The sequence below is a fragment of the Oncorhynchus mykiss genome, chromosome 30, assembly GCF_013265735.2.
Source record: "Oncorhynchus mykiss isolate Arlee chromosome 30, USDA_OmykA_1.1, whole genome shotgun sequence".
NCBI classification, from domain to species: Eukaryota; Metazoa; Chordata; class Actinopteri; order Salmoniformes; family Salmonidae; genus Oncorhynchus; species Oncorhynchus mykiss.
In genome coordinates, this window is record NC_050570.1 from 17,815,332 (window position 1) to 17,828,670 (window position 13,339).

The 13,339-nt window shown below is 42.2% G+C and overlaps 1 protein-coding gene across 6 annotated transcripts; it reads left to right on the top strand.

The window, feature by feature from the left end:
- Nucleotides 1-1,049: 1,049 nt before the first annotated feature.
- LOC118936337 (cytokine receptor-like factor 1) lies at nucleotides 1,050-12,907 on the top strand. 6 transcript variants are annotated; one of them, XM_036969128.1, is made up of 8 exons: nucleotides 1,050-1,501; nucleotides 3,377-3,655; nucleotides 4,578-4,707; nucleotides 5,042-5,211; nucleotides 8,350-8,507; nucleotides 8,851-9,019; nucleotides 10,072-10,257; nucleotides 12,097-12,907. In XM_036969128.1, the coding sequence occupies exons 1-8, from the start codon at nucleotides 1,444-1,446 to the stop codon at nucleotides 12,111-12,113; spliced, it is 1,167 nt and encodes a 388-aa protein (XP_036825023.1). In that variant the 5' UTR covers nucleotides 1,050-1,443; the 3' UTR covers nucleotides 12,114-12,907. The 6 variants fall into 6 exon arrangements, with proteins under 6 accessions (XP_036825023.1, XP_036825024.1, XP_036825020.1 ...); XM_036969129.1 differs by having other exon boundaries at nucleotides 10,072-10,253; XM_036969125.1 differs by having other exon boundaries at nucleotides 10,072-10,253; nucleotides 12,270-12,907.
- Nucleotides 12,908-13,339: the final 432 nt, after the last annotated feature.

The window sequence follows — 13,339 nt, forward strand, 5'->3', positions numbered from 1 at the left end:
GCAGTAATGTTCCTATTGTCTAATGACATGGAAAATAGGCCTAACAATGTTTAATGTAGGCAAAACATCACAATTCAACTGGTAACTAAAACATCACAATTCAACTGGTAACTAATTAATGCACGAGGGGGTGTGGTATCTGGCCAATATAAGATGGCTAAGGGCTGTTCTTACGCATGACTCAACATGGAGTGCCTGGATACAGCCCTTAGCCGTGGTATATTGGCCATATTCCACAAAACCCCGAGGTGCTTTATTGCTATTATCAACTGGTTACCAACGCAATTAGAATAGTAAAATATTTTTTTTGTCATACCCGTGGTATATGGTCTGATATATTACTGCTTTGAGCCAAATCAGTATTCAGGGCTCAAACCACCCTATTTATAAATACAATTATAAACTGGATGGTTCCAGCCCAGAATGCTGATTGGCTGACCGCTGTGGTACATGAAACCTTATACCATGTGTATGACAAAACATTTGTTTTAACTGCTCTAATTACTTCATTAACCAGTTTATAATAGCAATACGGCACTTCTGGGGTTTGTGGTATATGGCCAATATACCACAGCTAATGGCTGTATCCAGGCACTCTGCGGTCCAGGCACTCTGCGATGCGTTGTGCATAGTTAGGCCTACTAATATGGCCTAACTATGTAGGCCTACAACTTTTATAAGTTTGAATAACACAGTAAAGTTATTCACTTAATGTAAGAAACCCCTTACATTTTAATGTGATTTTGTCAGTGAACAGTGAACAATAACACTTCTGCATAACAGCTTAACACTTTGCTTTTATATAAAACATCAAAATAGCATCTCTTTCTATTCCATGTTTCTAATGAGTGCTTGATAGGCTGAATCTTGTACATAAGAATGTGCCAGGTGGCCTGTATGAATTAATCTTCTGTTTTGAGTATAGGGACTTTCGAGAACTCTAACCTGTCCCTATGCTGTTTTAATGAATCAATTCAGTCACTTGCCTTGACGATAACCATGAAGTAGACCCAACTATAAAATTAGAGATGGAATGTTATAGAATATACGTTTTTTTTCTTATTCTTTGGAATGGATGAAACGTATACAAAATGAAGAGCAATAATGACTTGAGACCGTGTGGGAAGACAAGGGAGGGGCTTATAAAGTATCAACTTCAATGTTTTAGCTTTTGAGGCGTGCACCGAAGCAAACCCTCACTAAACCCTTAGGTTACTTTCATACAACCACTGTTTATAAGCTCATCCGCATTTTTAGCCTACACACGGAGATCTGACGTTCTTCGTTGGAATTAGACTGTTGATTCAACGTTGTTGGAGAGCTGGGTTTCAATTCCTGCATTTTCTCCCGCAAGATTGTGTTTGAACCTTTACTGTTCCCGAACCCACAAGTCTTGGAGCCAGAACGTAGGAGGGAAAGGAGAAGAAAAAGGCTATCTGAAACATGCTCTCATTGTTGTGCCTCATGCTGTTTGTTCCACGTGTGTTCTCCTCATCGACACGTAAGTAGCCTACAAAAAGTGTGATATTGTGAGAAGCCGACTACCAAGTTTGTCATAAACCTGTTTCGACAGATTTGAATGGGAGGGACGCTCACCCTCTATTAGTCAACAAAAAAAGTAACATTTTATGTACATGTTACAATTCTCAACACAATGTGTTAGATACATTGTCTGTAAAGGTAAAGGTACAAAATACAAAACTCACTGTCTGATTCACAGGTGTCCAGACTGTCCACATGTGTACTTGCCAGATTATTATAAAATACCTGTATTATGAACTGGGTGATTTGAGCCCTGAATGCTGATTGGCTGAAAGCTGTGGTATAACAAAATGTATAAACTGGGTGGTTCGAGCCCTGAATGCTGACTAGGTGACAGCCATGGTATATCAGACCGTATACCACGGGTATGACAAAACATTTATTTTTACTGCTCTAATTATGTTGGTAACCAGTTTATAATAGCAATATGGCACCTCTGGGGTTTGTGATATATGGCCAATATAACACAGCTAAGGGCTGTCTCCAGGCATTCCATGTTGCGTTGTGCCTAAGAACAGCCCTTAGCCGTGGTATATTGGCCATATACCACACCTCCTTGGGCTATATTGCTTAAGTATACCATGAGTATGACCCCAAAATATATTTTACGGTTCTAATTAGATTAGTAACCAGTTTATAATAGCAATAAGGCACCTTGGGGGTTTGTGATATATGGCAATGTATCCAGGCACTCCGTGTGGCTTCGTGCATAAGAACAGCCCTTAGCCGTGGTATATTGGTCATATACCACACCCACTCGGGCCTAAATTCTTAAATAAAGCTCACATAATACAATAATACATGAACAGATTATGAGTTATATTTCAAGATGTCTGTTTTTTTTAATGTCCAAAATATGGGCATAATGTTTGGTGGATTTGAAGATTAATTGTAAGTAAATTGGTAATAACTACTTACTGATAATGCAACAAGTCTGCATAGGAGATTATGGCATTGTACACATTTGTGCATGAGTAATTGTAAACTATTCTTCATATACATTTCACCTATTGAAACCAATATCCTGTGAGAATGTTCCAAAGACAAAGTGAATGCCTGTTGGATCATTTTATTTTATGGTAATAATATCCTATGAAAACCATGTGCCTAACAGCTAAATTGGATTTCTTTGTAGTGCATTGTTGAACTAACAGAGAAATAGGCCACAGAGGTGATTAAGTTCAAAATTCAAAAATTCATCTGAAATTCCCAAGTTGAAAATTGATGCAATGTTGCTGTGAAACAAACAATTAATTTACCCTATTTGTGTATACGTAAAGTGTAAATATCAGTGGACACACTGGGTTCGGCACATCTCACACCAAGTCCTCTTTAGTCCGGTCAGACTCATAGCGCGTAGCATATGGCCACATATGTTAGATAGCTTGTCTACCGCCCACCAACAGCACACTTAATAAACCTCCTCACATTAACCCTTGAATCTCCCCCAAAGGAGCCAAGTGCTAACACATTCAAACAGGAACGCTTCTCAGGGCATTTCTAATGAAGCATCCATCATAAGATGAGTCAGAAGAGTAAAGGAATAGTGGGGATGGAAAAGCATTCAAGAATTTGACCAACAACCTTGTCGGACCTCTCCAAGTGATCTCCCAACAGTTTCAGCACAGGACCCATAAATCCACTTCATAACTCTCAGGTTCCCCTGAGTGTTTGCACTCAGAAAGATTCAGTATCTATTAACTCTGAACATATTAATATCAAGAACAAAAATGTTCAATCAAATCAAAGTTTATTGCCGTACGTGTTAAGCCATCATCAACTCCAGGAGTGAAGCCCATTTAAAGTAGTGTGTTTCAGTATGTCTCTCCCCCAGCAGTGGCTGGAATCTTCCCCCAGGACCCGGCGTTGCGGATGGGCTCCAGCCTGACGGCCACGTGCACAGTGAGCCCCGAGCGGGGGCTGCATGCCAACACTATGTACTGGACCATGAACGGGAAGAGACTCCCTAGTAGCACGTACGACCTGCTGAGCCCCAACTGCCTCAGTGTCACTCTGCACCACCTCAATGGCTCCCAGCAACAGTCTGGGGACAACCTGGTGTGTCACAGCGGAGATGGACATGTCCTGGCTGGCTCCTGTCTCTACGTGGGCAGTAAGTGTCAGACTGGCCCTGGAGGCCTCAACCACTTCTTCTGGGGACAGGTTTTCAGAACATTGAATCCAAATCCAAATGTATTTCCTCCTTGAATTTGGGTGAAAATGACAAAAACTTCTCGGATGTTCTGAAAACTAGATTGTGGTCCTTAAACTGTCTGTGCTCAAAAGGACAGCGCTGGGGTGTAACAAGGAGATAGACAAGTGAATACTGTCGGAGTCATCAATACTGTCAGAGTAAGCAGCTCAGGACAGTGCATTTACAAAATATTGTTTTTTTGTTTGTTTAAAAGCATTTTGATGATAAGCTGTGTGTTTGCTATGATTTTAAAGCCTGATATATTACTGCACTCTAATCTCTAGTGTCTCCCAGCAGTGGCTTAAGTACAGGGGATAATTTATTATACATTACATGTATTGACAGAAGCAATGTTTCACTCATGCAGAAATCTTTGCAAACAAAGAAGAGAGCCCATATGAAAATAATAGTTATTCTATTAAAATTGTAACGTACAGAGCCTATTCTGTCTGTCTTTGAATCATACAGCCAGAGCCTCAGTTTAGCTGCTCAGTGGGTTGTAATCAGCATCACTACTTTGCTTCTGTCTCGAACTACATCTGTGTTTGATAGTCTATCATGGAGAGGAAATGAGAGAGGAGCTGAATCCTCTAGCCTGCTGTCTGAGGTTAAGCAATGTGCCAGTTTGTCATTATGAGATTGAGTGATCATTATTACCCATTGTGAAATAGGAACTACTATACTGATGTATTTGTTTGTGGTACATAAGCACTTTGTTTAATGCAACATTTTAATGTCCATTGTGATACTAAGGTGTTTATAACAGCTTTGTATAATACACATTGCACAACCACTCTTGTAGCCGTTAAGATAACCATATATTTTCACTGTTAATGTGCAGTGCCCCCGGAGAAGCCGGTCAACCTAACCTGCTGGTCCCGAAACACAAAGGACCTGAGCTGCAAGTGGACCCCTGGGGGTCGGGGCGAAACCTTCATCAAAACCAAATACACCCTCAAGTACAAATTGAGGTGAGAGCCACAGATGTCCAGCATCTCCCAGGTGATCACCCAACCCACCATCATTTCTGCCTAGAAACAATGATCGATGCATCACCTGGAACACAATTACTTTCTTTTACTCACTAAAGGCCTATGTAATTCTGATGATACAGTGCAAAGACTGTAACCACTGCTTTGTTGTACTGCAGGCATTCATTTGACTCTTAATGCTGTTTACACTGTTAACATTTCGAGGTCCAGTGCACAGTGAAAATGTTCCGCTTTACTGGTTGTTGGCAGTACATTATATTGAGAATTTTGTTACAGATATGAGTGACTTTATGTTGCTGTGTGTTCTGTGCAGGTGGTACGGGCGAGAGAGGGAATGTGAGGACTACAGCACGGGGCAACACTACACGTGTTATATCCCCCGGGACTTGGCCCTCTTTACTCCCTACGAGATCTGGGTGGAGGCGTCCAATCAGCTGGGGACTGCCACCTCTGATGTCATCACTCTGGATATCCTGGATGTGGGTAAGTAGAGGGAGCCTTTTGTCCAGTCTCCCTCCTGCTCCCCACCCCGCTCCAGACCTGCTAGGGTGGTTATGCCATGAAAATGTCCCGTCACGACGGTAGGACGTGCTAAATGCTTCCTCTCTCCTGTGTTACATGAGTCCATCGTGATCTCATCCTTTCCTTTTCTCTCCTCCTCGCCTCACTTCACTCACTAACTCACCGCCTGATCTCCTGCATATGGCTAACACACTTTCATATGAGAAAGGAATTTTATGGATTCCCAATCAATCCCAATAACAATATAATGGATTATGGCTGTGATTATTAAAGATAAACTGAACTGTACTAAATGTTCACTGAACTTCAGACATTTGGAAAAAGTGATACACTTACAAAACACAATGAGGATGGGTAGATAATGTTGAGGACATGTAACTAAATATCACTAAATGTCAACATTTAGCTTGGCCTACATATTGGTCTTGTATTACAATGTTGCAATATACCAGTTTACCAGACTAGTTTATGATAAAACTATAATCATCAGTCATATGTTGTATGCCCCTCCCTACCTTCAGGCTATGCTCAAACCCGACACCCCAATCCCTCCCTACCTTCAGGCTTTGCTCAAACCCTACACCCCAATCCCTCCCTACCTTCAGGCTATGCTCAAACCCGACACCCCAATCCCTCCCTACCTTCAGGCTTTGCTCAAACCCTACACCCCAATCCCTCCCTACCTTCAGGCTATGCTCAAACCTTACACCCCAATCCCTCCCTACCTTCAGGCTATGCTCAAACCCTACACCCCAATCCCTCCCTACCTTCAGGCTATGCTCAAACCCTACACCCCAATCCCTCCCTACCTTCAGGCTATGCTCAATCCCGACACCCCAATCCAAGCACTCTGTTCTGCCACCTCTGGTCTCTTGGCCCTCCCACCCCTACAGGAGGGCAGCTCCTGCTCATTCCAGTCCAAGCTCTTCTCTGTAAGGGCACCACAATGGTGGAACCAGCTTCCTCCTGAAGCTAGGACAGCAAAGTCCCTGCCCATACTCCGAAAGCACCTGAAACCCTACCTCTTCAAAGAGTATCTTAAATAATGGCCAGGTCGCAGTTGTAAATGAGAACTTGTTCTCAACTAGCTTACCTGGTTAAATAAAGATGAAATAAATAAATAATAATAATCCACCTCGACCCCCCCCTCCCCCCAAAAAACACTTGCACTTCACTCCCTCCCCTTTCTAGCTCTGACTTTGCTGATAACTACTTTATTGTGGAAAAGTTGACTTACTATGCCTGTGATATGTGGTTGTCCCACCTAGCTATCTTTAAGATTAATACACTAACTGTAAACTGCTCTGGATAAGAGCGTCTGCTAAATGCCTCAAATGTTAATGTAATGTATAGCCTAAGGATTGAGGTGTGTCCCTGTGGTTAAAAGGGAAAGCGATTGACCTTTGTGTTGCTCTGCTATGTCCCTCCCTACTATACTGGACACACCTAGAGACTACAGGTAGGTTGGTCTGAAGGGAGAGGAGACTGGTCGGCAGGAGGGAGGATGCCTATCACATGACGCATCAAATAACCTTATATTTCTTCAACTCCGCTGCGGAAAACATAAGCTGTGGAATTTTTCTGTGGAATCTTCCTTGATTTTCTGCTCCCCTGGGGGGGGGGGGGGGGGGGGGGGGGGGGGGGCGAACTTGATGAAACCAATAAAGTGCATCAGCACACAAACAACAAGTCAAACAGGAAATTAATGGAGCAAAAGACTTCTCAAGAAGAAAATCACAAACTGTCTTCTGACATTTTTATATGATTCTCTCTCTCTTTCTCTCTTTATATGATTCTCTCTCTCTCTTTCCCCCTCTATCAGCAGCATCAAAGTACTTGACTTCTTTGAGAGCCTTACTGTAGTGGGAAACATGTTTTTTTTAATGCTGGAGCGTGTGCCTAAATCATCAGACTGGGGAGAGAAAGCAGAAACAGACACTGACCTGCTTACCCTGCGTCCATAACTACACTCATTCTCAGGACTGGGAGAGAAGGAGAGCGTCAGAGAAAATGAGAGGGGGGGGTGGAGAAAGAGGAGAGAGAGGAGGGGAAGGAGATCGAGCATGAGACAGGAAGAGAGAAAGAGAGGGAGAGAAAGAAAGAAAGAGAGAATGAGACCGGGAGTGAGAGCAAGAGTATAAAATGTGGAGGATACTGTGAAATAAAGTGAACTTAAGGAGAGAAGCAAAGTGTTCTGTCAGAGTAGATTAGATAGACAGCATTGGTGCTGGACAACAGTACAGCCCAGGCCCGACACTGAACATTCATGGCCGTGTTTTATTCAAGCATGGAGGCTGTGATATCTAGATATAGCTGTAGTGTCTGTAAAGTGTGGTACAATATTTACCAAGGGGTTTCTCAGAGTTGAGAGTGTGGATGCTGCCTCATCTCAGTCCTCTACTTGTTCAGGGCAGAAATATAGAGCATAATAATGTACTGCAAATCCTTCAACAAAGAGAACTATTTTTATATATTTTTGTGCTCATGAAGCATTGCTAAGGGTATACTCTATTTACTGAAATTAGCAGTGGTGGAAAAAGTACCCAATTGTCATACTTGAGTAAATACCTTAATAAAAAAGTCACCCAGTAAAATACTGAGAAAAAGTCTGAAAAAAAAATGTTAAAAGTAAAAGTATAAATCACTTCACATTTCTTGTATTAAGCGAATCAGACGGCGCCATTTCCTTGTTTTTTTAATTTACGGATAGCCAGGGGCAAACTCCAACAATCGAAGCATTTGTGTTTAGTGAGTCCACCAGATCAGAGGCAGTAGGGATGACCAGGGATGTTCTCTTGAGAGGTGAATAAATTGGACCACTTTCCTGTCCTGAGTATATTAGGTGTCAGGTAAAATGTATGGAGTAAAAAGTACATTATTTTATTTAGGAATGTAGTGAGGTAAAAGTAGTCAAAAAATATAAATAGTAAATACAGATACCCCAAAAAACGACTTAAGTAGTACATTAAATTATTTTAACTTAAGTACTTTACCACTGGAAATTTGTATTGCGTTTTTTGTTCCGTAGGCTTAGCACACGTAGGCTTAGTCATTACACAGCTTTGTGACCAACCGGTGTCTACATCCCTGTTGTTTCAGTGACCACAGACCCTCCAGACAATGTCCATGTGAGTCGTGTGGGGGAGCTTGAGGACCAGCTGACAGTGCATTGGGGCAGCCCCCCGGCACTCAAAGACTTCCTCTTCCAGGCCAAATACCAGATACGCTACCGACTGGAGGACAGCACTGAATGGAAGGTAGAGTAGCAACGTTACTCCAGCTTTGTTTCAACATTCATTCACATTTTTCTCTCTCTCCCCAATCTCTCTTTCTGAGGTACAGTGCCACGTCTATGGCATCTTATATCTGTGTAAATATTTGAGATGTATGAGTGTCAGGTACTCTCGAGGGATTACAGAGCTGTATTTTGGCTTTCAAACGAAGCTTATGCAAGCCGAGCTTCTGTTTTTACAGAAAGATAGGTGTGAACGTCTGATTTCTGCTACCTAACGTGTTTTTGTCAGGAATGTGTGCATGTGTGTGTGGTTAATAGATTCAATATGAGTGCATTTTAAAAATATTTTCTTTGATGTCTCTCAGGTGGTGGACGATGTAGGTAACCAGACATCGTGCCGGCTAGCGGGGCTTAGGGCAGGGACGGTGTACTTTGTCCAGGTGAGGTGCAACCCAGTGGGGATCTACGGCTCCAGGAAGGCTGGGATTTGGAGTGACTGGAGCCACCCTTCAGCTGCCTCCACACCCCACAGTGGTGAGTAAAGATTTACATAGCACTTTAAGAGGAAGGATAGGTTTCATAAGGTGTTATAACACTGCATTAGGATTTATTTACAACAGACATAAGCTTCCCGGGGCATTTATGACATTCGTGAGCACTTGTTGATCTTCAATAGTGCACATTACAAGATTTCCCATAAAATCTTCAAAGTTTAATATTATTATGGCTCATGATGAGCCATGGGACATTAAATTGTCCTCTAATAATCAACCTTTTATTGCCAATTAAACCAAAGAAACAATAACCTCATCCCAGATTAGTCTTCAACATCCTGGGAAAATGAGATTCAAACCGTATGTGACCACAGAACGCCAAACATCAAATTACACGATAGAAATCTTTCATCTGAGGATTAAAATAACTCAAGCTGAGATGGCAAAGAGCTGAGGGAGACATCAGATAGATACACTTTTTTTCCCTCTTTCGTTAGGCAACTTGAAATGCAGTCTGTCAGTTGCACACAGGGCATTAACACCGAGTGAAAACAGATTTGGGGAGTACAATGGCAGATAATGGGTTACAAAGGTTATGTGGTATTTACTTAGAAGGGGGAGGAAGTTGGTATCAGGCTCTGTTTGCCATGGGATATTGGTTGTGGCCAGCTTTATATTGGGAATGCACCAAATCAATTTTGTGAATGTAGTCATATCGAATCTATTGTAATCAAATAATCTCACTACTCAAGAGAATGACCTTGCACATTAGCCAGAGCCCAGAGGTCATGCAGAGTTCCTAGCCCCGTGTGAGCCACTGACCGCTCGTCTCCAGCTGATTTAGTTGTCGGAGAACATTAGGTTCCATTCAATCAAACCTGCATTGCAGTTATGCGACAGCGCAATTCCACGTGGTCAAATAAAATAAAAAAATGACTACGGGGTACTGCAGGAAGTGTGTGGACGGGAGTAGTTTGTACACAAAGGCACTGCGTAAACACGGCTGTGGCAGGTTCAATTGAATTGGAGCCAGTGTTCCTCTGAGCAGTCCTCTCTGACTAACCTTGTTCACACTGTCTTCTCCCTGGGCAGAGCGGCTGCAGAGTGGGTCATGTGAGCCCAAGCCAGGCGAACAGAACTCCACCCTGCGACGGGAGCTCAAGCAGTTCTTTGGCTGGGTTCGCAAACACGCCTATGGCTGCAGCGGCATGTCAATCAAACTCTACGACCAGTGGCGGGTGTGGCTGCAGAAATCGCATAAAACGCGCAACCAGGTAGGTAAGAATAATATCCCCTTTATTTCTGTTACAACTCAGTCATGGTACATAACTGTGAAGCCTATGCTATGTACCACTAGGCTACTGTAGCTCCTTATCACAACAACACCCTGTTGTCAGTGTTGAACTCTGCATACACCCTGATTTTCTGACCCTCTTTGTCCTGAATTTAACTTTTGCGATGTGTTCAGTGTTGTGGAAGCACACAGAACCATCATTGCCCTAGAACTTGTTAGACTTTCTGATGTCTTTGTCCGTTTTATGCTCAGGTATGTGTGCGGTTTCCACTTTATCAGCACAGAGTACAGCTTAATGTTGATATCCACTCAGTTTGAGTCATGCAATGTCATTTTATTATTTTAATGGCACAGATTTGATTTTCACTCGATTACCACAGCAAAGAGAAATGAGCATGTTAATATAATTAACAACCACTGTAATGTGTTGCTTTTGTGTTCTCTCTGTGACGTGAGGAGCTTGTTTCACAACATTACTCACCCCAAATGGCAGCCAGGAGGACTGAGCTCACCGCTAAGCCACATCCTCTGTACGCCCCCTGAACCTAATCATTGGTTGTTATGCTACTGAGGACAAGAGAACTGCCTGACACGTTTAGCTCACCTGATTAGTGTGGCGTATCCTGAATAGTGTCGGTGTTTAACTGCTCTGAGAAAAAAATGGCAGTTCAACTGGATGTTACCAATACAATATTCAACTTACAGCTCAGACACCCATACATACCCCACAAGACATGCCACTACGGGTCTCTTCACAGTCCAAGTCCAAAGAAAATTCACGGCAACTCTCAGTATTATACATGATCGCATGGAACTCCCTTCTCCAGTTTCTAAGTAAACAGCAAAATGACCTTAGACAAAACAGATTCAAACTGCTACGGGATCGTTGTCCCCTCCGCGGGACGGTTGAGCTAACGTAGGCTAATGTGATAAGCATGAGGTTGTAAGTAACAACAAAAAAATTCTCATGACAGACATATCTGATATGGCAGAAAGCTTCAATTCTTGTTAGTCTAACTGCACTGTCCAATTTACAGTAGCTATTACAGTGAAATAATACCATGCTATTGTTTGAGTGCACACTTATGAACTTGAAAATGTATTAATAAACCAATTAGTCACATTTGGGCAGTCTTGATAAAAAAATTTGAACAGATATGCAATGGTTCATTGGATTAGTCGGAAACTTTGCACATGCACTGCTGCCATCTAGTGGCCAAAATCGCACCTGGGCTGGAATAATACATTACGCAATTTCTTGCATTTCAAAGACGAAAAAAAACTAACTTTGAAAACACATGTTTTTTTTCTTTGTATTATCTTTTACCAGAACTAATGTGTTATGTTCTCCTACATTCATTTCCCATTTCCCCAAACTTCAAAGTGTTTCCCTTCAAATGGTATCAAGAATACGCATATTCTTGCTTCAGGTCCTGAGCTACAAGCAGTTAGATTTGGGTGTGTCATTTTAGGCGAAAATTGAAAAAGGGTCAGATCCTTAATAGGTTTTAAACAAAGGCACAATAGTGACTGTGAAATGACACACACACACACACAAATAGGCACACTAACACACAGTATTTAGTTGTATATCGTTGTATTTTACATTTGTGTGACTGTCTATCAGTGTAGCAGTGTTTTGTTACTTGTCATGTTTTATATTTTTTCGTGGACTCCAGGAAGAATAGTTGCTGCTTCGGCAAAAGCTAATGGGGATCCAAATAAACTAAAAACCAATACGCAATTAGTGTCAGTATGATAAGGAATAGGAATTACCGTTCAATTGAATTACCCCAATATTAAACATTTGTTTTCCCTTTCAGATTCTATAAGGCGATAAATCATAACACATCCTAAAACATCATTGAAATATTTAAGCAACATTCACAACAGCAACTGAGAAACTGTCAGAAGGCCACTTTGAGGCCTCTCGGTGAAAGCGATCCAACACTGGATATTCCAGCATTTGGTCACACACAACAACTCTTCTTTGTAGGAATCCATGTGGAACAGAAAAAGAACTGACGCAAGACGCCAGCGTGTTACATTGCTGTCTGCAGCCCTGGATTAAAATAGAGTGGAATCCCATCTCTAAGAACTTCTCCTCTCCATCCCCTCCTCTCCACACAAACACACTCTTACACTCACATCTCCTGGGAGTGCCAAAGTGGAGAGCCTTTTTCTGAGCACATTTCAGACCATCGCTGAGTGGGAGCATGGAAAAGTTTCTTAATGCAGCATTAGTATGTGCTCGACTCAGATGGCCATAAATCATCTTACAGACTACCGTCAGATCAGACACATAGTGGCCACCATCACAGGCTTTTACCACAGACACAAGGGCATTATGCAATCTTGCTGGAATGTCATATACAATATAAAGAACTTCACTAATTCAGCTCCTGTTCTGGAAACTCAATCACAGAACATTTGTCAGAATTCAATAAGATGAAGTTATTTTCATAATGTATATCCATTCTAACAACTTTAGCCACACAGTTGTCTAAGCCACACTATATATAAACAAAAGTATGTGGACACCCCTTCAAATGAGTGGATTTAGATATTTCAGCCACACAGGTATAAAATGGAGCACACCGCCATGCAATCTCCATAGACAAACATTGTCAGTAGAATTGCCTTAGTGAAGAGCTCAGTGACTTTCAAAGTGGCACCTTTCATTTGGTCCAATTTCTGCCCTGCTAGAGCTTCCCCGGTCAATTGTAAGTGCTGTTATTGTGACGTGGAAACATCTAGGAGCAACAACATCTCAGGTGCAGTGGTAGGACACACAAGCTCACAGAACGGGAACACCGAGTGCTGAAGTGGGTAGCACGTAAAAAAAATTCTGTCCACTACAGAGTTCCAAACTACATCTGGAAGCAACGTCAGCACAAGATCTGGCCGTTGGGAGCATCATGAAATGGGTTTCCATGGCCGAGCAGCCGCACACAAGCCTGAGATCACCATGCGCAATGCCAAGTGTCGGCTGGAGTGGTGGAAAGCTCACCGCCATTAGATTCTGGAGCAGTGGAAACGCATCCTCTGGAGTGATGTATCACGTGT